This window comes from Heloderma suspectum, chromosome 10 (assembly GCF_057233095.1).
Source record: "Heloderma suspectum isolate Gila_16-S chromosome 10, 16-S_ref, whole genome shotgun sequence".
NCBI classification, from domain to species: domain Eukaryota; kingdom Metazoa; phylum Chordata; class Lepidosauria; order Squamata; family Helodermatidae; genus Heloderma; species Heloderma suspectum.
Window position 1 is genome coordinate 7,424,447 of NC_139467.1, and position 26,807 is coordinate 7,451,253.

The window sequence follows — 26,807 nt, forward strand, 5'->3', positions numbered from 1 at the left end:
CTCTGTCATGGAAGACTAAATACAGCTAGGGTGCAATCCTGTGCATGTTTAGACAGAAAAAAGTCCTACAACTCCCATCATGTCCCAGCTAGCATAGCTGCCTGGTGTATGCTGGGAAATGTACGACTTTTTCTGCCTAAACATGCACAGGATTGCACTAGTAACCTCCCAGAGTGATCTTATATATTAGTTTGTGGGCTGTGTATCCAGTGTTAGCTTAACTTACGTCGTATTTGTTTCAATGGATCTTTTGACTAGTGTCTGGAAAAGCATCTGGGGTAGCAGTAAGAGTAGCCTTCCCCAACCTGGAGCTCTCCAGATGTAGTGGACTGCAGCTCCCATCATTCCCAGCCAGGAGGTGGCCATGTGTCCGCTTTTACAGAAGACAGTCCTCTATTCGAAGGCCTGCCTTGTCCAATTCCGGTTTAAAGATAAAGAACCCTAAAAATTGGTGCTGATCACCAGTTAGCACCTGGAGAACAGACTGAACAGGCAGGTACACAACTCACCTGGTTATGGTCTTCTGCAGTCTGGTGAGATGTCTTATATTTCTATTTAAATTATAATATTTATTTCTAAATCTGCATTTAGGCATATCAACTGGCATGTGCAAATTTTATGCACATAAAATTGGTGCCCCCATTTTGGGGTGATGCATTTCCTCCTTTTTGGCAATTCGGTCAGTCCCAGATTCAAATCCTGCTCAGCTGTGAAGCTTGCTGGGCATCCTTGGGCGATCACCCTCTCCCTCAGCCTAACCTATCTTGCAGGGTTATTGTGAGGATAAAACAGGAAGAACCTTGAACACTGTCCTGACCTTCTTGGAAGCAGGCCAGTGGCTGTTTACAAGCCTGGGGCAGCTAAGATGCTCCACCAATTGGCACTTTTGCCGTCTTAATGCCTGCAGGGCTGTCGCTAAATTTCATCCCCCATCACCCTTAAAAAAGAAAGGAAAGCCTTTCATTTTGTTTCAAATTTCAAGTAATGCACCCTTGTAATCCCGCCTCCCACTTTTATCTTCCCTTCTTTTTCTCCCCCCCCAACCCCCAAAGCCATCCAGAGCTGCCCAATGCTTGGATACTTTATCATAAATTACAAGTGTGCTAGTCCATAAAATCAACAGGACCCAGAGTGTTTATGTTGCTGCGTTAAAGCAGCCCCTCCATTACAGACGAGAAAACATGCCAAGAATGCCGCCTTTGAAATGCCCCACCACGTAAAATATATTTATTGCATGGCAGCTGTGAATTTAAAGGTGCAGTACTCACATTTATGACCTCTCGTTACATACAATTTTCAGTTAAAAGAAATCTTTTCTCTGCTTCTACCCTCCGCCCCCTCTTTCTGCCCATCCAATAATTCATTCTTGGGCTGAAAGCAAGGGGCGAAAGCAACTCCCCGACACCAGGCCTCCTCCCTGACGAATCACTTTTCTGTCCAGATAAATTAAATAAAAGGGGAGAACGTTGTTTGCCATTGTCATTTTTAAAAGGGAAAAATCAAAATGTTTCCTTATCCCCCTGCAATGGAAAAATTGAGACTGAAATTTTGTAGACGTTTTACAGGGCTCTCCAATTGGAATGGCATAATTAAAAACAACAAGAAGAAGAAGGAGAAGAAGAAGAGCAGGAGGAGGAGGAGGAGGAGGAGGAAATGAAAAAGAGTGTCGTGATCAATCAATAGAAGTGATCCAAAAATTAACGAGGAGGGTTGGGAAGAAATGGGTAGGCCATGGTTGCCACCTTTTTTAAACTGGGTCTGCTCTTGTGCTTGGAACAGCAGCCCTGATCAGCAGGAATTTAACAGGCAAAGATATCCTTGCACAGAGACAACAGGAAAGAGAGAGATTCCAGCAACACCAGACAGGCCGCTTAACAAGATCAGCCTCGGATGGCCTTCTCTCTGTCCCATCAGCCAGGACAGCTAGACTGGTGGGGACGAGGGAGAGGGCCTTCTCTGTGGTGGCCCCCACTCTGTGGAACTCCCTCCCTAGGGAACTCCGTCATGCCCCCTCTTTAATGAGCTTCCGTCGTGCATTAAAAACGTGGTTGTTCAGGCAGGCATTTGGGGTGGGTTAGGGTATTTTTTAAAAAAAAAATTTATGGTAAAAGTTTATTGTTTTAAATTGTTTATGGTGGGCTGTACATCGCCCAGAGTAGCTGGGTGACCAGTCAGATGGGCGATTAATAAATTTAATAAATAAATTAATTAATTCATTCATTCATTCAGTTTCTGTGGGTCACAAGTCTTTGTGGCACAAGAGCAGAGCTCATGTAAGAAAGGTGGCAATGCTATGAACAGATGATACATGATATTTGATTAAGTCTGCAACGTTTCATCAATTAATCAATGAGATGAAAAGATTCTAAACTGTGCAATGGATTGAAAAGTTGTCCCTGCCCCCTACCCCAAATTAATCAGGCAGCCCGTTTTGCAAAAGATGGATTGACTTGGATCCAGTGGGGGCTGGTGGCTCCGATGTATGTGGGGCTCCAGGTTTCAATCAGAACCAGTCACAACTCTAAAGGAGAAATCTTTTAGCTCCGTACCCTGGATAGCTCCTTTAGAGTTCTGACTGGTTCTGACTGAAACCTGGAGTGGATTCTCTGCCCCACTGACATCAGAGCCACCATGTCGGGGGGCCCTGTTGAATGGAGTGAGCTGTGATACAGGGTAGTGGTGGGGGAGTGTCCCTGAAAATCAGGCAGAGGCACCTTCTGTGAGCATGAACAGAAGGCAGATCCATGTGTCACAGCCACCACGCAGGTCCGCAGAGCACATGATGTGCCTTGGCTGCTCATCAATGTGTCTCTGATGTAAAAGCAATGTTCATTTGCATTTGTGGAGTCTACCTACAACAAAAGCCTTTTTTTTCTCCCAGAGATGTCAAAATAATATCCAAGGCTCATGTGTGCATACACAGATGCACTCATAACACCAACAAGATTCCAGATGGATTGCAGGGGCACAGTGTGTCCATAGCAACTGGCCCATTGCTCACAGGTGGGGCTGGGCATTTCTCCCTGTGCCACTTTCCCGTTAAGTCCATTCCATTTCTGCATGAATCTGCTATTTTTGAAAAAAAAAAAAAAAAACGAAAATCCCCTCAAAATATGTATTTAAATATGAATTGTGTATTTGCTCTCAAAAGACATATTGAAATGCATATTGATATGCTTAAAGTACTGAGAACTGAGTCACAACAGTTGGAGAAATGTGAAGTCCAGTGGATAGCTAAATTCTGATCCATACATTACTTCAAAGGGCATGGATCTGGTCATTTCATATAGGAATTCACAACTTCCTCAAGCATCCTTTGTCACAGAGAAGAACATTGCTCCCAAGTAGGGATGATGTGGGAGTTCGAAGAGGGGGTGGGGTCCCCCACCATCCGGCCTCCCGGACCCCGCTCGCCAAGCTGTGGGCTTCTGACGGGCCTGGCCACTGACCTCCCCGGAGCTCGGCGAGCGGCTGGGAGCGCCTCTGAGGAGGATTCATCCTGCCTCCACCCGTGACAAGCGGCACAGGCAGGAAGGGCCTCAGCGGCACCTCAGCACTTTCGCCCAGGGCGAGAGAGCTGTGGGGTGGCTGCGCCAGGACCCATCTTGCCACCACCGGCTGTCAAGGACGCTGTTGACAACCGGTGTGGGAGGAAGGGCCTCAGCAGCACCCCAAAGCTCTAGTCCTGGGGGGGGTGCCTTGCCGAGGACTCTGGCAATCAAGCCCTTAGCCACATAAAGCACAAGGACTTGACTGCGGGAGTCCTTGGCATGGAGAGGAGGGGCGGCTCGTGCAGCTTGGTGGGCGGGCAGGGCGAGCAGGGAGCCTCGCTGATCGGGTCTGGGCCATGTGAGCGTGGCGGGGGGGGGCAGCTTGTTGAACTCCCTCGTGCCCAGGATGGAAATGGATCTGTCCATCCTGGAAAGTGTATATATAATGACATTGTACCAATCATCAAACCCATTGAGGGTGGCCAATCAGCATGTAGAAATTTGACACCCAATCAGGGAAAAAATACCAGTGTAAAAAGCTTGGGAGGCACTCTTCTGCTCCTGCCTCAACTCATTGTCAGTGTATGCTGCTGCTGTTTCTGCCTTGGAGTTAAAGAGATCCATGTTGGGAGATTCTCAACGGAAAAGAATCCAGATAGCTTATGAGCCCCCTCCCCCCATTTGACCCCATGCACACAAAGCAAATTGTCCTATTCAGGAACTTTGTATCCAAGTTCCACAAAGGGGAATCTTAAATCCTTTCATTAAAGTTTTGGGCAAATGCTGTTTTTCTGAACCTCCTTATCTTTCCTAGGTGACAAATCTTCACCTGGCCGAATTCCCTCTTGTACACAAAAGTTGACCAGTGAGATCTTCAGAGAAGGCCTTATTTGTTGTTCTGTGGCCAAGGGAACATTGCCACGTAACGGCACAAAAGTGTTGGCACCCAACCTCTGGAACACTCTCCCACGTGTGGTCCGAGGGGCAGGAACTCCGCTGAGCTTCAAATGCCACTTGAAAAGGTATTGGTTGATACAGGCGATCCCTGATTGGAACCGGACTATGACACTGCTCTGCTATCGTCGTCTTTGCTGTAAAGTTTTAATTATTGACTCTTTTATATTGTTTTTATACTGTTTTACACAGGCATTTCAATGTGAACTGCCTCAAGATTTTATTACAGTAAGTGGTATACAAAAATAAGTAAGTAAGTAAATAAATAATGAGGAAAATTGGGGCTGAGGGTGATTTGTAATATTATGAAAAGAGTAGAAAGAAGGAAAATTTTATCTCATAGTACTGGAACTGATTGGCAGTTCAAATTTAACAAAGGGAAGTCCTTTACACATTATGAAATTAATTAACTTATAGGACACATTGCCACAGGACAGGACAAAGTCCACTGGCTTGGCTTTTTGTTCTGGGTGGGTGGGAAGAATCAAGACAACTTACTGCACCCTTCCCCAGCCTGGTTCCCTCCAGATGGGTTGGGCAACAACTCCCAGCATCCCCCAGCCAGACTGGGGCCTACGGATTTCTGCTTGGTGGTGACTCGGACAAGGGCCTTCTCTGCAGCGGTGCCCGCCCAGTGGAATCACCTCCACTCTCGGGTGCATCAGGACTCAGCACTGGCATGCTTTAGGTGTTTACTGAAAATGTTTCTGTTTAGTTTGGTTTTTCCCCATCCATGAGCTATCTTTGTAATAAATAGGGATGCAACGACATAAAATGAGTTCAGATTTTTATGAATCCAACTCACATATTCCGCAGCGGACTGGCTTTTCCCCTGTCGGGAGGATTCCAGGAACTTGTGGACTGGTTTTCTAACTTTCCAAAATGTTGTGCACATTTAGGAACAGAAAAATAGGCAAAGTAAGAAAAAAAAAATGGTTGAAAATGCTAATTTCCCCCATAGGCTAAAGGATGAAAATGCGTAATTTGGGGGGATTTGCACATTTTGGGGGATTTGCACATTTTTGCAGGTGCAAATTTCCACAAGTGTGAATTGTACAAATGCAAATTGGGAAACAAAAATGTTTCTGACTCTGTCAATGGGCGGACAATCGAACAAAAGGCACCTGATAATCTGCAAAATGCAGACGGAATGGCTTTTATACAGTCCGTACATCCCTGCTAATAAGCTTAGGATATGGGTGTGTGTATGTGTGTTTGTTTGTTTTTATTCTTTTGTAAACTTCTTTGGGATTTGTTTCAAATGAGAAGTGGTATATAAATATTGCCAATAAAAATTAGACAAATAAATGATCAATATCCTTTTCTACTAAGTCTGCTTTACCCAACATGGTGCCCTCCAGATGGGTTAGGCTACAACTCCCAGCATCCCTCAGCCAGTCCAGGCCAGATTTGGCCCCTTGGTCTGAGGTTCTACACCCCTGCAGTATATCTTTATTTATTTTATTCGTTTGATTTGTACTCCACTTTTCTACCAAGAAAAATGGTGCTCGGGGTGTATCTTTGAATACTCCATGCTAGGGACAAACAGGGGAACACCCCCCCCCCCGCACCATCACACCCAGCTTCACAGCTCCCAAAGGCACTGGACTGGCCCCAGTTGGGAATGTCTACTCGTCTACTGGATGAGATGGACCTTGGTCTGATCCTGCAAGACAATTCTTCAGTGCCCTCCAGCTGTTCTAGAATATTCAATTGCAGTCATTATAGTATATATGAGTTAGGGATGTCTGTCACTGGGAAATCTCTTTCTTTTTTTGGCTCAACATTGTTCTGTGGCATGTATGAGTTGATTTATATTTGAGATCCGAACTACAGGCTTTTCCCCAAACTCTGGGGAAAATTTTGCACATTTTGGGAGGGGGGGGAGTTTTGTTATTTGTGCACATTTCTAAGCAATTTGTGCAAATTTAGCTGAATTTGTGTAAATCTGGCTGCAATTTGAACAAATTGCAGAACCCTCCCCCCCACACACAATATCACAAAATGCCAGGAAAATCTGTGAACTGGCTCGTCTTGCTGCATACCGAGTTGGGCACCACAGTGGGAACCGGAATGAAGTCGGGGTGTGTGTGTGTGTGGAACGAACCTAGGAAAACACATTGAACTCTACCCCCCAAATGGATTTCTCCAACATCCCTAATAGGAGTCCAAAAATGGGGATTTCTGACTCCCCCCTATCCTGTTGTTGCTCTTCTGCATGTTTTTATAATTTCTCTCCCCCACCCCCAGCATCCCAACTCTTTCCTTCTCCAGTCCAGATGTGATCCCAACAGCTGGTACGGCTGTAGCAAGGGGAGAGAGAGAGAAAAAAAGATTCAAATGCTCTTACATAGCAACAGGGGTGAGGGGTGCAAGGAATGGTCATTAATCATTTCTGTAGGGGAAGCCTAACAGCCGTCTGCTCACGGCCTGGCACGGGGCGGGGGCTGGGGGAGGGAGGAGGCAGGCCAGACTCCCTTTGGTGACGTGGCAAAGACTGGGTCTGAATCCAGAGCCAAGGTCTGGAGCGCAAGAACCCGAGGCAATGAAGTCTTACAATTGGCTCCCCATCCACATTGGGGGAAATTATTTTATAAATTCTGTTTCCTGCTTATGAACAGGATGTCAGATGTATAAATGGCGGTACGGTGCAGGATTCCAGACTTCTTTTTCTCTACCTTGTCCGGGCAGGGAAGTGGAATCTGTGGATTAGAAAGGGGGCAAGAGAGCCCCCTGCTCCCATTCTGACCTATAACTGGAACTGAGATTACACCCCTGAGTGTGCAGCCTCGGCATTCCAATTCACCTGTCACTATGTCTGAACATCGGATTGCAAGGCGTTCCCACAGATCAAGGAATGGAAAGAAAGGTTCTGGCTTCCAGCCTCCCTCCCTTCCTTGGATTTTAATGATCTGGCACTCTACTTTTAGAGAGCGGCACATGGTTGTTTTGGTCTGGCCATGTTCCTGGTCCCAGGCCTGGTCCAAAGGCACAGGATCGGCCACGTTGCAGAGGCAAAGCAAGTCTGGGTCTGTGGTCAGTGCTTGGATGGAATGTGGCTTTGGGTTCCATCATGGGAGAAAGGCAGAATAGAAATAAATAAATTTAAACTCACAGTGTAGCATACCTGGAAATTAAGCAGGTCACCTTTTTCAAGGCATGCCGATCACTTTTTCACAAGTGTTGGTGAAAATTTCACCTGCTACCTGTTTGCTTGTCGGGCTGCAGTTACAGGCACAGGATCAAGGCCAGAAAAAACATTGGCAAGCCCCCCAAAAGCAGAACCAAGAGTACTGTTTCTCAGTACCTCGTGGTGCCAACCCAGCAAAGATCCACTGCATTCATGTTGCGACCTGGTCACACATGGTGTCCAGCTTCTTTTCTTGAACAGAGGAAAAATTGACATTTAACTTGGGTTGTCTTTTCTCCGATTAATAGTATTTTCACCTTCAAGTTTGCAAAAAGTACTTCAAGTACTTCCTAAGCCTCCTCTCAGGGAAGATAATTGAGCAATTAGTGACGAATTACCTTTGGTGGCTTCCCCACCCCCCAATGAAGGCTTATGTAACAAAGTGCCAATTAAAAGCCACTCCTGAAGAGAGAGAATGTTGAAGTGTTCCCCATTCTTTCCTGCTGCAGAGCTTGTTTCCATGCTGGCTTTCCTCGATCTCAGTCAGTGGTCTCTTTTAGTATAAGCTCCAACCCATTCTCTCTAGAGGGCATATATACATGACAGCCCTTAAACCGGTTTAAAGTCAAAGGTGAGCTAAAGAGGTGTGTGTGGGGGGAGGGAAGTAGTGATGCTGGAGGCTGGGAGGGAGGGGGAAACAGCAAGGCAGAGGGGGAGAGGGGAGAGAAAGAGCAAGGCTGGAGGCTAGGTGGGGGAGAAGCACATGGTAAAGAGGTGGGGAGAAAAATAGTGAAGTGAGAGGCTGGGAGGGAGGGGGAAACAGCAGGGCAGAGGGGTAGAGGGGAGAGAAAGAGCAAGGCTAGAAGCTAGAAAGGGAGAGAAAGAAGACTACTCTAACATTTTCCAAGATTTTTAGTTAAAAAAATTCTTTTTGAAGGGGGCAAGGGTTGGAGAGCTTTGTGGATGCTGTTGGAAGTCCGTATGGGTGCAATGGAACTTGTGGGCACCATGTTGGGGACCCCTGGAAAAGAGTATCCTAGAAAAGGGCATGGCTGGCTGGAACCCTGAACAGGCACACTCTACACTCCAGCATTTTGTTCGGGTCCCCCTTGTCAGTGACTGCTACCCATGATGGCCAGAAGAGCAACCTCCAGGTTCAAAGATTGTCTACCAAAGATGGTGCCCAAATCTAAGTAATCGATATCAGCATTTTAGGACTGTATGGAATATGTGCCCTGTGTCGTTCACAGCACTGACTGAAGCAGAGATCTGGGCTTGATTCACAGATGCATGCTCCCTGCTCGCTGGCCGTAGCACCAAGCGATGGCTTGCATGTGTCTGAACCATACCAAATTGTGACCACACAACACCCCCCAAATCTTTAGATCTATTTGCTCAGTCAAAAGCATGTTTTGATCTTCTTTTGGGGTCACTATGATTGTAAAGAGGCAGTTAGGGTTGTGGAAGCACAGAATGTGTAGATTTGCAGAAAATGCACATTTTTATCAAAGTTTCCTCAAATCAGATAAACAACGACAACAGATGAACCAAAGTTAATGCAAGTTTCAGTCTTTACAGTCTCTAGCTATTGGCTGTAAGAGATCTGACATAAGTATATTGGAATGAGCTCTCCCTCACTATGGATTCAGCTGCTGATGTGTAATGGAATGTGGATGAACATTCCCATGGCTCAGAAGTTTTGTTTTTTTAAAGGTGTCAGTACACAATGCCCAGGGACAGATGGGTTGTTGGTGGGAAGAGGTTCAACAAGGAAGAGATGTAAGAAATATTAGTCAAGAGACTGTGCATCGTGGGTTTTGTGTGCGGGTAGGGGAAGAGATTGTCTCTCCCTATCTAGACTTGTTTGATCACTACAGTTTTCAGCCAAGGCCTTTTGCCCTATCAAATCCTACAGAGTCCCATCTGGCAGCAACACGACAACAGGACTTCCCTGTGGTGGCCCCCACTCTCTGGTGTGACCTCCCCTCTGTGATACATCAGGCACCAATGATCATGTGCTTTCGATGTTTAGTAAAAACGTATTTGTTTAACCTGCCTTTTCCCAACTATTAATTAAGGATGCAATCCTCTGCATGCTTAAACAGAAAAAAGTCCTACAACTCCCAGCATGCCCCAGGCATGTTTAAGTCATGTCTGTCGGAGCCTTGTATTCTGTGATATTGTGTTTTATGGTATTTTGTTCTCTTATAATCTACTGTAAACCTCTTCAGATTTTTTTTAATAGGAAGCAATGTATAAATATTTTGAGGAATAAAATAATAATAAATGTATGTATATTTTATTTTTTATTTTGAGATATATATATAAATTGTCCCTCTGCTAAGTGAGCACTCAAGGTGATGCACAGTTAAAATGGACATTAACAAGATAAAAATTAATGCATCAAACAATCACTTAAAAACAGAAGCAAAAGTAAAATAGACCCTCATTACAATAAAACCAGAGAGCAACATTAACCATTGAAAGCCTGACAGAGCAGAACAGTCTTCGGTAACCATCTAAAGGACAAGAGCAAAGGAGCTAAGGTAGCCTCCCTAGGGGCTGCTACAGAAAGGGCCCTGTCTGAAATACCTACCAGCCTCACCTCATGGTTAAACAGCCAAGAGGGCCTCAGATGACGACTGCAAATTATGGGCAGGTTCAGATGGCAGGAGGCTAACTGGGACACAGCACTGGCACTTTTTGTTTAGCAGGGGAGTTGATATCATCTGCCACTCCCTTCTGTCTTCCCTGTTTCCTCTGAGCTTAGATGCAATCCTCACAGTAGCTTGGGGGAAATTAATTTTGTCAGCAACAATGTATTTCTCACTCTTGCAATGCAAAGTATTTGGGGGTGGCTTGATATTGAATGGGCAAATGAGAGTCATTAACTTTATGAAAGACCTGCCCTAGGGATGTTGGAGGAATCCGTATGGGGGGGTGGAGCTTGACGAAGTTCGCCCCCCCAGTCTTTAGTCCATTTTCCAGTAACTGGCCTGATCTAGTCTGCAGCAAGTTGGGCCAGTTAGCAGATTTCCCATTTTTTTAATTTGCACAACTTACAGCCACAATTTCCGCAAATGTGCATAATTTGCGCAAATTGCGCCAAGTATGGCTGTAAGCTGTGCATAGTATGCACATTTTGTCAGCAATTTGTGCAAATTACACAAATTTGTGCACATTGCAACCTGAACCCCCCCCCCCCCGGAAGAAGTCCCTAGAGTTTGGGGGAAAACCGTGGCTTGGCTCACAATGCAAGCTGAGTTGGTCAGGCAGCAGAAATCCATCGAGCCCTGAAAGGGCTGGATTTCCAGGTGGCAGACATCCCTCACCTGCACTTGGGGGAGATGAAAATAGGGATGGACGAGCCCATCTCCATCCGGGATCGGGGAGCTTGACGAACTGCCCCCTTGCAGCTTACGCAGCCTGGGCCTGCTCGCTGAGCTTCCCTGCAAGCCCTGCCTGCCCGCGAGCTGTGAGAGCTGCCCCTCTTCTGCGCGCTGGCTGTCAAAGGCCAGCGCGGGGAAGGAGGCCTTTGGCACAGCCACCCCCAGCCTCTCGCCCTGGCCTCCAGCAGGTGGCAGGGGGAGAAGAGGAGAGGTGCCTCCTTCTTCCCTCCGTCCCCACCTGCTACAGCAGCGGCAGCTGGGGACAAGTGGATCGTTTTCCGTAAGGCCAGGAAAACTTACGGAAAACTACCTGCCTCTCCCACGCCACCGCCGCTGTAGCAATGATGGGGGAAGGAGGAGAGGTGCTGCCTTCTTCCCTTCTCCCTGCTGAGGGAGCGGGCGCCTGAGCTCCTGCCTGACTCAGCGCGCCATGAGTTGGGCCAGAGCTGAGGTCTGCGAGCTAGTGTCTGGGGGGCTGAACCAGCAGCTTCTTGCTGGGCTTCGAGCCCCAACCGGATGCCCAGGACATCCCTAGATGAAAACTGCCCAGACTGGTTGCTTGACATGGATCAACACCGTGGCCTGAATTTCTGGACTCTCCTTGGGGGATATTCCACCTATGGGGACTGTCATGCTGAATGTCTACAGTTCAAAACATACCACCACACCATTGGGTCTTTCAGGGCCCCTGGCCCCCAAGCAGCTTAGGGCTTAATAGGTAAGAACCAGCACTTTGAACGGGACTCCGAAACAAACAAGCACAGCTGTTCCAAGACTGGTGTTATGTGGCTATAAAGTGCACCCCAGATAACTGTCTGGCTGCTGTGTTTCATGCTAACTGCAGTGTCCAAACACTGCTCAAGAGTGGCCCCATGTAGAGCACATTAAAGTAATCCAAAGGGAAGGTGACTGAGGCCTGAATCACTGTAGCCCCACTGATGATGGACGTTGTGTCTGACACATCTGGAGGATGTCAGATTGGGAAAGGCGGCTGCAGCCAGATAGGTACAGTATGTGAACAGTGTGAAGGGTGTGTAGGTTGTGTGAGAAAGAGAAAATGAAGGGGAATGAATACGGGTAAAGTGCAACACACACGAACATGAATGAACACAACCAGAGAATGTTGTAGGTTTTCCCTTTTAGCACCTGAGCTCAGTTCAAACCCAACTTTTTTCACTGCAGCCAGTCCACACATTCACTTCCTCACCATCGTGTGTGGAGTGAACAAATGATGTGAACGCGTAAGGAGGGATGTTTGGATTTTGATAAACCCACTCTGTCGGTTGCACAGATTGTTGGGAGTCTTTCAATCCATCATCTGCTCATTGACAGAATCAGATTCTCTGTACAAGCATTTAGTTTGTTTGCAAACACGCTAGTGCTCTTGTGCACCACATTTCCGCAGGTGGACTTTTGCAAATGAACAAAATTGTGCAAATATCCCCCCAAGGTAAAAAAAGAAATGGCCCGCGAGTCTGTGGAATTTGCGCAATTCAGAAAAAGTAGGTCTGCTCCGGAATCTGCAGGTTGAATTCACATAAATCCAAACTCATTTGAATCCACTGCTGATTTCTCAAAGGTCCATATGCATAATTGAACCAGCCCTTGGGTAACTGAACTCCTGGGCCCAAAGCAGGTGTCTGCCGAGCCTTTTCTAAGAGAGTTGGATGGAAGGCCCAAGTGTGATTACTGTTATCCATCACAGACCCTTCAAATCTGAAAGTAACAATCTTGGATAATCAGCATGTCAAACACGGGGCAATTTTGACTTGACAAATACTTCTCTCTCTCTCTCTCCCTGGGCCCTGACAGAAGAGAACAGGAAAACAGAATGGGTGGTGGTGGTACAAAATCTCTTTTCATTCAAATAGGAAGGCAAACATTAGGGGTGATTTTCTAAGAGAGGGTTGGTGGACCTTTCTTGCAAACTGTTTTTGCACAGAAAATGAGATAATTCTCTTCATCTCCTCCCCCAAACTCATAGACTTTATTGTTATTCTAAGAGAACTTTGGACATATAAAATAAAAATGTTGGTGTGCCCTGACCATATGAAAGGGTTTTACAAGAAGGAGGAGGACAATGAAATCTGAGGTTGGAGGTTCCTTGAAGGCAGGGCTCTATGTTTATATTTATTATTTTTATTTACTTATTTATTAAATATTTAGTCAATAAAATACTTGATACAATGTACATGTTCATGAACTTTTTCCCCATACCATGTTCTAACTACATGTAATTGAAATACATGCATATTCTTCTCTGCTTTTTCCTGCTTCCATTTCCCACCAATTTCTATTGACAAACCTGTGAATTTTGGTTTCTCTCAATTCCTGTTTTCCCATTTTAAATTTGGTTCGTCTCAGACTTTGAGAACTACTCCAGTCATGAATTCAGTTCAACCTAAATTTTTATAATTTTTTAAAAAGTTTGAATCAACATTCATAAGCATTTTTGCATATTTCTCTAATAAATGCATGCACACATTTTTTGCAAGCAATTTCTCTAATATAATGCATTTTTATTGCACTTTCCATAACTTATGCATTTTAGATGTGTGTGTTTTTTTTAATTGGAGAACTCCATTGCAAAATTTGGAGAAGTGCAAATTGTGAAGGATGTCTGAGTTTTGGTTCGCGTAATCATTTGAAAGTGCTAATTTCGGTAGATTCACATTAAATGCAAACCACCACCACCCACTTTTTACACATTCCTCTGTTGTCCCTGTGTCCAATTTTAGACTGTAAGCTCCTCAGGGAGGGACCTGTCCTGTTGCACTTTGGGAAGGGGGGGGTGTAGCTAACAGGAAGAGCCCTTGCTCTGCACACAGAAGGCCCCAGGTTCGATCCCCGGCATCTCCAGGTAGGGCTGGAAAAATGTCTGCCTGAAACCCTGGATTGCTGCTGCTGCCATTCGATGTTGGCAACACTGGGCTAGATGGACCAAGGGTCTGACTCGGTATAAGGCAGCTTCCCATGTTCCTATGGAAAGCACTATGCCAGCCTTCCCCAATTTGGCACCCTCCAGATGTGTCGGACTGCAACTCCCATCAACTGGAGCCAGCACAGATATTGGCTATGCTGGATGGAGGTGCCTATCCAGAGGGTGCCAGGTTGCGCAAGGCTGCACTATGCAAATTTTGTGCATCTGCTCTCGCTCTTATAGACAGACAGACAGACAGACAGACGGACGGACAATGCAGACAAACAAATGATGCAGACAAACAAATGTAAAGGCCAAAATCCAGCATCTTAAGGTCCCTGAAATCAAAGTAGCTGTAACCCGCAGAGCTGGTTGTCCCTGGCCCCTTTGCTGGACTTGATGGCCCCTTGTGCTTGAATCATGTTGACTTCTGTTGATGGACTCCTGTAGAATGTCTGGGGTTTCAAAGTTGTGCTCGTGCTTTCGTAAATTTCACCTTGAAAAATCAGTTTCTCCCCCTCTCTTACTTGGTCCATCACTTGCACAGAGACAAACATGCACCTTCTTCACCACCCATTTATATATAGCTGATGGAGTAGGCTTAACCTACGAAAGCTCTTGCTTGACCTGGTTGTTTTTGCTGCAACAGACTAACACAGTTAGAAGCAATCCTACGGTCCATAGGAGAGTGTTCCAGGGACCACAAGATTGCTCAGAAAAACCCTTCCAAGTCAGAGACAGAGCTCTGGCCTTGGAAGGGGGAGTTGGAGATCCAACCCCCTGCCCCCTAACAGCTAGTGTGGTTCTTTTTGGAAAAGTGACCTCAGAGGAGGAGGAAAGGGGGCGTTCTGGTGGGTGGGGAAGGGGAGGAGAATGCAGAGACCAGGATATGAGACATCCTGAGCCTCATCCAGTCTCTTCCCTCTCCCTGCAGAGTGCCTAAAATGAAGGAGAATGGAGGGTGGGGAGGCAAAGGTCACCTCCGCCACTCCTCCGGCCCTGCCAGCTCCAGCCCAGCAGGTCACAGGACCCTTGGAAATGGCCAAGTCCAGAGGCTTCCAAGCAGTGAGGACACAATCAGTAGGGGCTGTGCCTTTACTCTCCTACATTTATTTATTTATTTATTCATTCATTCTGCTTATTTTCCTCTGTGAAGGGCCACGCGCAGAGATTGTGACATGCTGATTAATTTACCTGTACATCTGGTGAAGTACGGATGCCGGGCTTTCAGAAAAGGCATCACTCTTCCTAATGTGACTTGGGCTCTTCGTTTAGGATCAGGAGCTACTTCTCTCACAGTCAAACTTTGATTTGGATCACCCTCTGGATGTGTCCCAGGTCTATGGGAACATTCACATCGGGGGCAGGCAGAAGGACAATCGGGATCTCCTGGTAGATCCCTGGGTGGTTCGCAATAGATGGGCAAGAGTTTCTTAATTCCAGTTGTCTAGCAGTAGCAACAACTCAAACCTTTCCTCCCTGCCTAAATTAGGTTGCTGATAAAGAATGCTGGAAGAAAACCAGGAATGGATTTTTGTGCAAAAGGGCTTGAGCTTGGTTCCGCTACCGATCACAAATTCCTGGGCTGAGCATGTGCCCACAAGCACCTTGCTCCTTAAGGGCGCAATCCATGTTTAGACAGAGAAAAGGCCTACAACTTGGGGCATGGCTAGTTGGGGAATGCTGGGAGTTGTAGGCTTTTTCTCTGTCTAAACATGCATAGGATTGTGCCCTAATGGTTAGCCAGTTGCTGGAGCCGCTGGGTTCTAGTGAAACCAAGCAGATCCCACAAGCCTGAAGTCTGCCTACCCCTGGTCTATACTGCAAACTTGACCTGGCTTGATTGCTGTGGCTTCAGCTGAGCATTGGTTTAATGCAAAAGCAGTGATGCTGTAAACTCATCTAGGGTTACCGTGCTTGCCAATGTTCCTCACAGCACTGCTCTGGTGCTGCTTCCATTGGGAGGGGCTGTGGCTGAGTGGCAGAGCATCTGTGTTGCATGTAGAAGGTGCTAGGTTCGATCCCCGGCATCTCCAGGAACAGCTGGAAAAAATCCTGCCTGAAACCCTGGAGAGCCATTGCTGCTGGCCAATGTTGGCAATACTGGGGTAGATGGACCAATGGTCTGACTCTGCATAAGGAAGCTTCCAATGTTCCTATGCACCTTGATCAGCAGAAATCTAGCAAGGGGATATAAGACCATAACAAGAGCCTCGCTAGACTGGACCAAGCGTCTGTCCCAGTCTACAATCCTGCTTCCCACAGGGGCAAAGCAGCTGCCTCCAGGAAACCCCAAAGCAGGGCAGGGAACTGGTATTCATTCATGCTGCCTCTGAACATGGGAGTTGCCTTCTAACCATCATGACTAATAGCATAGACCAAATTTCTCTGAAGCTGGAGCCCTCCAGATGTGTTGGGACTTCAGCTCCCAGAATTCCCAGCCAGGCTGGGAATTCTGGGAGCTGCAGTCCCAACACATCTGGAAGTGCTGGCTTGGGGGACATCTGGCCTAGACAGACCCTATTCTGCCTCTATAAGGCTTGTCAAATCCCTTCTCTCTCCCTGCTACATTTCCGTGTCTCAGGAGGGCCAGAAAACAACTAGAACAACAAAGCGACAATCTGATCCACCCAGGCTGGTGATGAAAAACAAAAGTAAAAAATCCAGAAAACGACCCACATCAAAAACAGGTGTGAAGCCTAAAGACTGGGGAGTGGGCCCTCTAAAGTACTGAAGAGGCAGAAGAAGGAGAAGAAGGAGAAGAAGAAGAAGATCAGGGGAAATTATGGGGCAGAAAAAGAGAAGGGTATGGGAAAAGAGACCGGAGGACTCCTGATGCTAAGGCAGAGGATCTCCAACAAACAGCTTCCCTGTTCAGCTGATAACCTCCGCTCTGGTTTCCTCCCCATCGGAGACAAGAGGCAGGCAGAGAATGAGTTAAAGAAAAAACCCTTCTACTTCCGGATGTGTTCATAGCTCAGGGCTGTGAAGCTGAGAGAGAGAGAGAGAGAGCGCATCTTTCTTTCTCTGTCTCTCCCCTCCTCCTCTTTTTCTTTCCACATATACAGAGGGGGAAGCAAGCAGGCGCCTAAGAAGCAAGCGCGTGCGTGCAACGAGGGGAAAACGCAGGCAACCTCTTTGATTATTTTTTTTTAATATAAAAGATATATAGAATTATCATCACCGTTTTGTTTTGTTTTTAAATTCCAAACTCCCAAGCAGAAGAGGGCGCCTCGTCAATTTCATCCCGCCCGCACTGCCCCCCCGCCCGCACTGCCCCCGTCAGATCTGCTGCTGCTTTAAAAGGAGGAGATCAGGAGAATCTGACAAACCCATCTTGTCTCCCCCCCCCATCACCACCTCTCTGTTTGCTGAGTAGAGGGGGCTGGGGTGGGAGGGAGCTGAATTCTCCTTGGTGGAGATGCTGGGTGGGGGGGCTTTTTGGAACCTCAGAGCCCCCCCACACCTCCCTTGCACCTTCTCTCTCTTTCCCCCCTTTTCATGCCTTGCATCCTGCTTTGATAGGATTGAAACCACAACCATTTAACAGAGAAGAGGAGGGAAAAGGAGGGGGAGTTGATTCCATGATTTAAAAGGAGAGAAGAAGAAAAGAAAAGAAAAGAGGGGGAAAAAGAAAGAAAGGAAAGAAAAGAAAAGAAAGAAAGGGGGAGAGAAAGGAGTGTGAGCCGAGTGAGTCTGTTTTGGAGAAGGGGGTGTTGCTGGTGTTTGATCATCACACACCCCTTCCTCCCCCCCCCCCCCCGATCCCTTTCAAACTACCACCGGGTTGTTGATATTTTTTTTTCCTACAAGGACCATAAGTCACTTGAGGTCTGACATCTCTCAGCACTTGATGGACAGCTACGACAGCAAAAAGGCAGAAGAAAAGGTCTACTTGAGAGAAAGGAGATACCTACAAGCAAGAAAATAAGCAACTATTCCCGGCCGCCTCTATACACAAACAAACACATCCAGGCTGATTTGTCATGCCGGCTTCTAGCTAACTAGCTTTCTTCGGTTTGTTTTATATATCTGTTATCTATATCTATATATATTTGGAAAGACCTTTGGAAGGTTTAGTTTTTGTAATTTTTAAATTATTATTATTAATTATTATTATTACTCCTCCTCCTCCTCCTCCTGAGCAATCGACAGATAAATTACCCCTTTCTGGGGGGGAAAATAGACTAAGGAAAGGAACAAAAAACCTTATTTGCAACAGTTTCTCTTTTTTCTTCGTTGATCTTGTTGGAGTGATGGGCTTAGGGAGAGGGCCAAAATGAAAGATCTCCGTTTTGGACGGAACTGAAGCTTCCCTGGCCCCCCCAAGAGCCAACTCCCCCAGGGGGGAGAAGCAACAAGGAAAGGAAACCCCGGAGAAAAAACTTCCGAGCGTCCAATGGCACAAAGGGTAGGTTCTGATTTTGTTGTGATCAGTCTTGTTTCTCTCACATGCTAAATCCTTCCTGGAAGATGCTCTGGGAATGTTCTGGCCTGGATTGATCTGTTACAAATACAAATAAAAAAGGCAATTACTGACTTGGTTATTTAAAAAAAGTTTTAAAGGGCCTTTCTTATTGCCTCCTCCTTTGCCAAAAAACAAAAAAAAAAACAACCCCAAGAAGAAATTTCAACTGTGTGAATTGTTCACACAGTTCAACTTCGAGTTGGTTCCTCTAGAATTTAAAGCCATCAGTTCTGTGTTGTGGGCTTGAACCTGTCTCTTTTCTAAGCTCATTTTCCCCACCTTCATCTCTGTCTCTGTCTCTGTCTGTCTGTCTGTCTGTCTCTCTCTCTCTCTCTCTCTCTCTCTCACACACACACACACACACACACACCTTCTCAACTTGTTATTTGTAAATATTTATCTCCCCACCACCACCCTGGTTTGGCTGGCAAGTGGGATTTTGAGGAGGGGGGGAGGGGGGACTACACCTTTTAAAAAACCCCTTTCAAAGTATTGCCTTTCAAGGGAGTAAAATAGCTGTCACTTCTAACTGATATAAATAGGTGTCGTTCTCCCCCACCCCCCTAACTTTGTGAGTTAATAGATCTGGCTTAAAAACCGACCAAACATTGACCGCTATGTTTGTGAGCGTCTCCATAGCAAACCATATGCATCGGGTATAACTTAAAAAAAAAAAAAAACTTATACAGGGGAAGCTATGTCTTGACTTTCTCCAGACTTTTTTGCTTTGATTTTCTGTTGCTCATTTGAAAGCCTCAATGGGGATGCTTTGTGGCATTTTGGGATGCCTTTCTAAAGTTTTTCCAGTCTCTTTTCTCTTCTGACCCCCTCCATGGAGCGGCAGAAAAGATGTGACCGGCTTGAAAGCCTGGGGTTAATGTCTCTTCGATGTGTCCGGTTGTAAGAAATTCAGAAAACTTTTCATGGGACTCTAATTCCAAAGCACCTCCACTTATTTCTACGGGGGATATTCCAGCCCCCATATTTTGAATTTCAGGTTTTATATTTGCGGTGGGGTTGTAGTTCCATGCAACCCAGAACGAACAACTTCCTTCTGCAAGACTAATTTTTCAGCCAGCTGCTCTTGAGTATTATAGTCTGATGGAAGGAAATGCAGCTTATATTGATATTTTTTTCATTTAAAGACAATCTTTACTGCTTTATAAAATACTCTGTCCATTCTGATAAAGTTTTTCAACTTTAGAAATCAATGATCTCTTTAAACAAGAGCGGAGGCGTGGGGGGGACGACACTCTTTACAAACTTACACCAAGGAAGCACGCTGTTAAGATAATTCAAAATATGAATATGATCAATATTTTTAGAACCAACATATGGACTATCGTCTGCATCCGAAGAATTTAAAAAAGATTCTTAAAACAACAACATCAGGATGCCTCGAACAGATCTTCCTCCCCAGAGTGTAACTGAGGAATTAGTGTTTTTTTTTTGTTTTTAAAATTGTGTATTTTGAAAACTGCGCCGGTAGAAAGAGAAGTCTGCAGAATTTAAAGGAAGGGTTTGTAAAATAAGAGAGAGCAAAAGAGATTAAACGGTTCTTATTCTTCTGTGCACGTAACAGCTGAGATAAGGCATGATTTAAATAAGAATAGTTGGCAGGGTGGAAAAATTTCACACTTTTTCTCGGGGAGAGGGGGGTAGGTGGGAGAGAATGTTTTTGTTCTGCTTAAAAAAGAAGAATCCTGAAATTTAAAGTGCCTTGCGGGGTTTAATTAATAATAGACGATGGCCGTGTTTCTTTTAAAAATAAAAAAGGGGGAAAGGAAAAGGAAAGACAGTCAAAAATGTGAATTTTGATTCCTTCTTAAAGGTAGCAATTGGTGAGGAAGGCATGCGGTCGGCCTGGGAAGAAGGTAGGGTAAAGTTAATTCAGAATGGAAATCAAGCTTCCTAAAAGTCTGGCTGCAGAAGCGTGGAAATTGAAATGGCTGGGGAGACGATACCGATTTTCAGTGTCAAAATTCCAACTTGGAAAATTCAGACCGCATATAGGAGGCGGTGGAGTGCGTGTGGGTTTAATTTCTCCCTCTCAAAAGTTCAGTGCCTTCCCTGTCAGGAAAAGGGTTTCCCACTTCTTTTAAAGCCCGCAAAGAAGCGATTCTATTCTCCGGTCCATGAGCAAAAACGCAGCCCATTTCGGATCTCTACATAATACAGATGTATATATGTATATTTAAAATATATGTATATTTAAAAAGGATTTGGGGGGGGGGGAGGGAGGAGTTTTGCAGTTGAGGGAGTATAAAACTGCAAGCGAATTAGGAACTTTCCCAGTTGATTTGCAAACAGCTTGGGTGTGTGTGTGTGTGTGTTTTCTTTTGGGGGTGTCTGATTTTTGTTTTGTTTTTTTGTTTGCCTATAAAAGGATATCGTTCACAGCGCGGACGGCGCTATGCTGTATGTATATAGGCTCTGGGGGTGGAGGTCGAAATTAACATGGCCGGCTTCGTGAAATTGACCAACAGTGGCATGAAATTGACTTAAGTGGTGAAAGGCACAAAAGATGGACATGTGTGTCTAGAGATGGAGAAGTTTAGGGCTGTTGTGGGTGGCGGTTAGAAAGAAATGCTCGGTGTTCCTCTGGACGGAGAATTCAGAAGCAGCCCTGCAGTTGGGTGAAGGAAAACTTTTTGGGTGGGTGGGTGGGTGGACAACAAAAACAAAACTAGCAAATGTTCACAGGAACGTCCTGACGTCAGTGGAAAGGGGGAAAGATCGAGATGGGGGAAGATAAGAACCAGTTTGGCAGTGTACGCCTATATCCTTGGGCTCCCCCCCCCAATACTTCACCCCAAGTTTGTCTCAGAGAAAACCTCCCACATACTTGCTTTAAAAGGTCAGTGACTTCAAAGGCACCTCCCCGTGTTTCCCCTCGACCCCGGTAAAATTTATCCTTAGATATGCTTAGATTTGGGGATACCCCGATATTTAGGGGTGCTATTTATATGGGGGTATGGTGTGGTGAGAAATTTGATATATGTGCCTAGATGGGATGTCTAAACTTTCTCTTTCTCTCTCCTCCCCTCTTTCGTACCTGGTTCTGCTCCCCTAGTACGATGAATTGGTACATTACGCCGGAATGGACGGGGTCTCTCTGCCGGGATTTGGAGACCCACATACGGGCAGGGGTCTGCAGCATCACGCTTTGAATCAGGGGTCCCCTTATGGATCCGCTGGGGTTAACCACCGGCCTGGGATGCCCCCGGGGCTTGGCACCAACGACGCCTTGAAGAGAGAAAAGGATGAAATTTATGGGTAAGTCGAGCTGGTGCTTCATCCCATATGAAAAGGGGGGTGGAGAGCGAGAATCGGATGGTGAGGGGCCGAAAGTTCAACCCCCCTCCCGCCGAATCAACAGGGCTTGAGATGGTCCATTTCCCCAGTTCGCCTTAAAACAAACTTGTGCGCAAAAAGATCTCTCTTTCGCATCTGAATCGTTTCTCTCCAAGCCCTCCTCGGATCTTGGATAGGGAAATAAATAAATAAATAAATAACTCACTCCAGAGCGTGTCCGTGTGCGCCTCAATCTTCCTAAGCATCTTTCCTCGGCAGTTAATCCCACTGTATACAAGTGGGCTTCCTTCCGACCAAGTCGGTGGGCATAGGAAGATTTCATTTCTAAAGAGCTGCAACCCAGGAACTTGCTTACCTCGGAGGGAAATGGGTCTGTATAGGATATAGTTTGTTGCTGCAACGGCTTGCTTCCGAGGAAGCATGCATCGGGGCGGTGCTGTAAAGTCGGAACCCCTTTGCACGCTTACTTGGAAGTAGGTCCCTGCAGACGAAGGGAGACGACTTCGACGACGAATGCAGAAGATCCGACTGCAAATCCTAGTTTTCGGTTGTGCTGGGACATTTCTCCATGCCTAAATTCTTCTGGATCTCTTGAAGCCTAGTAGGTCGGATCTTTCCCCTCTCTGGCGTCTCTTCAGTAGATCTGCCCACATCCTCCTCTCCCTTCCCCCATGAAACAGGATCATGATTGTGCTTGTTTAATGGATCGACTCAGCGCGATCCTGTGCTTTCTAGCGGCTCTTTCTCCTTCCTCTACCAGTTACTGTTAATAGTGGCTCTCTTCAGCTTTATGTTCTATAGCCTGATCCTATGCAGGTTTACTCTGAAGTAATTGCCACTGTATTCAGTGTTGCTTACTCCCAGGTAAGTGTGCGCAGGATTGTAGCCTGAATTAACAGACCTGTCCCTCCAAATTCTTATCAAGTTGGTTTGATGATTTCCATTTCAACCAGATTCCCACTAGATCTTTTCTACCTGGGTTCCCTATGGATCTTCTCACTTAAATCCCAGCAGGAGGTGCCTTGATTTCTATACTTAAAGATCTATTTGGACTTCAGTTGGATCCTTTCATGTTGTTTCTAAGACTTGCTGCTTAATACTGGGTCTTTCTCATTAGGATGAGAAGATCTGAGAGGCTTGTAGAATTCTCTCTCTCTCTCTCTCTCTCTCTCTCTCTCTCTCTCATATATCCTGTGAGTTTCTCCATGCAAAGGAATGACAAACCTGTGTTCCTTATTTCTAGCAGGCTGTTTTTCTTCCTCTTATTATTTCTAATCTCAGCTGGGGCTTCTTACTAAAAGATCTGTTCTTCTTTCGGCTGTGTCTCAGAACTTCCATACTAGATCAAGACCTGTTTCCTTTCCCCATCTCTTTCCTTTTTCTAGCAACCCTCCTGCACACATCTACTTTTTAAAGGCCTTTTTTGCGCTCTGGGAGAGTGATGGGAGTGAAAACACAGAAGATGGCAAAAATAAGGAATGGCAGATGTTTATATTACTATGTTAGAATTTTACTAAGGCCCCAGAACAGTAACAGCAACAACAACAAAAATCCAGAAGAAGTTAAAAATAAATAATAAAATCTTCTGATTCAAATACAAAGAGAAAGGTGCTCAAAAGTTTGAAGCCGAGCTAAAGGTACGGAACAGAAGGCGGTGCTGGTTTAAAAATGGCTTGGAGTGAACAAAAACAATCGTATTTCAATATCAGCCTGCAAAGGATTAGATATACCCACCGCCCCATTTTTCTATGCTTTGCAGAGACAGCATCTGCTTCAAGCGGCAAAATTCAGAGCATCATTCAGGGTGGCAAAGTGGGAGACAGATCTGACCCATGGGCCTAGCTCAATCGCTCTCTGCCTCAGCTGCCCTGTCCGTAAACCTGAAGAAGCCACCTACCTCCCAGAGTAAAGAAGATAGTTTTGTTTGTTTGTTTGCAGATGAAATGTGCTTTGTTAAGGAATTGTAGTAGATGCTTTTGAACTGAGTGGTCAGAATCTCAGCTGACAAATTCACGGAGCATTATTAGGCACAGTCATTCCATGGGACCTCCAGTTTCACAGGCAGTCTACCTATGAATATCAGACTGTGGTGGGATAAAGAGGGTGTAGCCATTACCTTCAGGCCCAGCTGGTGAGCTCCCCCAATGCATGCATCAAGGCTGAACTACGGCTGGAAACAAGATGCTGGGCTAAATGGCCCTCTGAGCTAATTCAGCATGGCAATACTTACGAATTCTAACAAGATTGCGGAACGGTGTGTGTGGGGAGGGAGGAGTCCTGTACATTGCCCACTCCCTGCTCAATCTCTCTCTCTCTCTCTCTCTATATATATATATAGAGAGAGAGAGAGAGAGAGAGAGAGAGATTTACCATTGCACATACAGTTGTTTTGCAAAGAGATTTTGTTGTTTCCTGCAATAGCCCTTTCTTAGAGGATTGCTCCATGCAAACAGGTGGGGAGATAGTGTGTACCACAGAGCCTATTGTGAGTGGGTTTGGATGTAGCATGCCCAGGTTCCCATCCTCAAGGACTTGGAGATATTTTGATACTTGACATGGACAATCCAAATTGCTGGTTGGTTTGTTTTGAAAAGGTTTAATAAGCAATGAATTCATTGTCAATTACTGCCCTATGATAGCATTCAAAACCGGCTCCCAGAGGTGGCTGCTATAACCACTCTGCCTTATAGTAAGGCTGGTGGAGTGTAAGAACCTTTGGCCTGATTGCACAGGGCTCATCATGAGTCCACCTAGCACAGTGCCCTGTTTCCAACAGTGGACAGCCAGATGGTCCTAGAAGTTCATAGCTCACCCCTGTCCTGTGTCTCCAGAATTCAAGGGTATATTGCTGGAGGCTCTATTTAGCTATGAGAGCTAATTTTGCATCCCTCCTCAGCCCCAAGGCTTGTAGCCTGGCTCTTGGGTTAGCAGGATGTGGCTTGGGTGGCAATAAATTCATAGGGTCAGTCCATGCATTACAGCTGCCACACAGAGACATTTAAAATTGATCTCTGTGGCAGATATTTCTGTGTGGATAGTCCTTTGTGTGCTATGGCTTGTTGCTGCATAAGCTGAGTTTTCTCTATGCTTCCAGGAAGGCCTTGCTTCAAGTCCATACAGAAAATACCCCAAATCACCCAAAGTGTTTTATGGTCTCAGATGGCTGCACTGCATTATTTTATTTTATCTATATAAAGGGCAGCTGGCAAGAATGAAAACCAACTATAAAATACAGTAACATTTGATAAAATAACAGTACTATAAAACAGGGACTGTAGGAAGAAAGGAAGAAAGAAAGAAAGACAGGAACCTTGGATGGAAAACTTGACTGGAGTAGTGAGCCTTTGATCCCTTGGAATATTGAATCACAGGCTCTGGCTCTGTGATGATGCAATGGGGCATCTTCTGGCTTGTGAACAGCTTCGTTGGTTCCCCCAGCAAAGTGGTGGTCCAAGCAACCACTTGGGTTGATAGTGCAGCTGGATCGGCCTTCTCCAAATGGTGTAATCGTCGCCATGGCCTCTAGTTGCAAAGGTGCCTTCACCCTCCTCTTTGAGAGTTACAGACCTAGTGCAGTTGCCCACCTGGAATCTCTCTTCTGGGGCTCTTTTGAGTATAAAAGGATAGGATGTATTGACAAGGGCAGGATCTAAAAATTGTGGGCCAAGAGAAAAGAGAAGAAGGTGATAGTGGGAAGAGACTGTCAATTCCTGCGCGACCCGAGGACAAAACGGAGCTGGAAATTGGTAACTCCTGAACTTTGTGTTTAATAATAATAATAATAATAAAAAATCAGAATCCCAGATTTCTTCCATGATAGAAGTAAATGCTACGTACCAAAATGATGTACCATCTAGGCACTGGCCAGTTATGGACTTGCTTAGTGTGGCAAGTTTGCTGCATCATGTGCCTTCAGATCATGCATGCCCTGGGAAAAAACATTACTTGGAAGCAACTGCCATAGATTTAAGAACACTTACTTCATGTAATAGGCACAATCCAGCAAAATATGCAGCATGATCCTATGTGCATGATTGGTACTCAGAAGTGCGTCCAACTTATTTCAACGGAACATATTCCCTCATTTCATAAAATATTTTTCTCTAGACATCTTACCATTTTAAAACATAATAATAATGATACAAATAAAAGCAGTCAGCAATATGCAACAAATAAACATGCTAACACAACATAAAATATAATATCAGGTCTAAGAAGTAAAATCACGTTGCAGGGACTAAAATAATAAAACAGATAGACTTTAAATGGCTGAAAAAACCTGGGAGGAGAGTCTTAACCTGACACTGAAAAGATATCAGTGTGGGCCCCAGGTGAGCTTTTCTTGGAAGGGGGAATCTAGAGCTTGGGGGGGCACCACCAAAAAAGCTTTCTCTTTTGTTCCACCCTCCAAGCCTCAGAATGAGGAGGCAGCTGAGGGAGGACTTCCATGGATGATCAGGAAGGTAAATATGGAAGGAGGCATTTCACCAGTTACTGAGATCAAAATCGGCACTTTGAATTGGGCCTGGAAACAAATTGAAAGCCAGTGCAGGCAAGAGAGGACTGGCATAATTGATCACAATGCCTAGTCCCAGTTCGAATTCTCACAGCCATCTTTTGCACTAGCCAAAGTTTCTGGACTGTGTTCAAAGGCAGCCCCACATACAACACATTACAGTAATCCAGACAGGAGGTCACCAGGGCATGAATCATTACAGCAAAGCTATCCACCTCTTATGGAGATCTATGGAACTTGTTTTTGAGCAAATATGGTTAGGACTGCGTTGTAGGTTTCTTTAACAGTGATGGGGTCGGTCTTAGCTGTGATTCATGAAGGGTCATTTCACATATCATGCAGAAATAAATGTGGGTTTTTTCATGAAATGTCCACTTGAGTTGGGATCTGCAGCCAATCCCAACTCCTTAACCAGTGTTCCTGAATTATACATTGTTGCATCCACACTGTACATTTTTAGGTGCACATTTAAAAATATAATATGTGCTGTCGTCCTGAAGGCTTATACCCTGATGCTATGCATGCTTACATAGAAGTAAGTCCCACTGGTTTCAGTGGGGACCATGTCTAACTCTTGGTGGATTGTGCCCAGTGTAGTTAGGTTCAGGGGCATTCAAAAATTTC

General features: G+C 45.5%; 1 protein-coding gene across 2 annotated transcripts in view; it reads left to right on the plus strand.

The window, feature by feature from the left end:
* Positions 1 to 17,708: 17,708 nt before the first annotated feature.
* Positions 17,709 to 26,807, plus strand: part of MEIS3 (Meis homeobox 3) — a 61,865-nt gene continuing 52,766 nt past the window's right edge. Inside the window, exons 1-2 of one of the 2 annotated variants that reach the window (XM_084814324.1) lie at positions 17,709 to 18,295; positions 21,426 to 21,628. In XM_084814324.1, the coding sequence (XP_084670450.1) occupies positions 18,284 to 18,295; positions 21,426 to 21,628 (215 nt within the window). In that variant the 5' untranslated portion in view covers positions 17,709 to 18,283. Of the gene's footprint in view, positions 18,296 to 19,039; positions 19,776 to 21,425; positions 21,629 to 26,807 lie in introns of those variants that run through there. The other variant, XM_084814323.1, reaches the window with a different exon arrangement.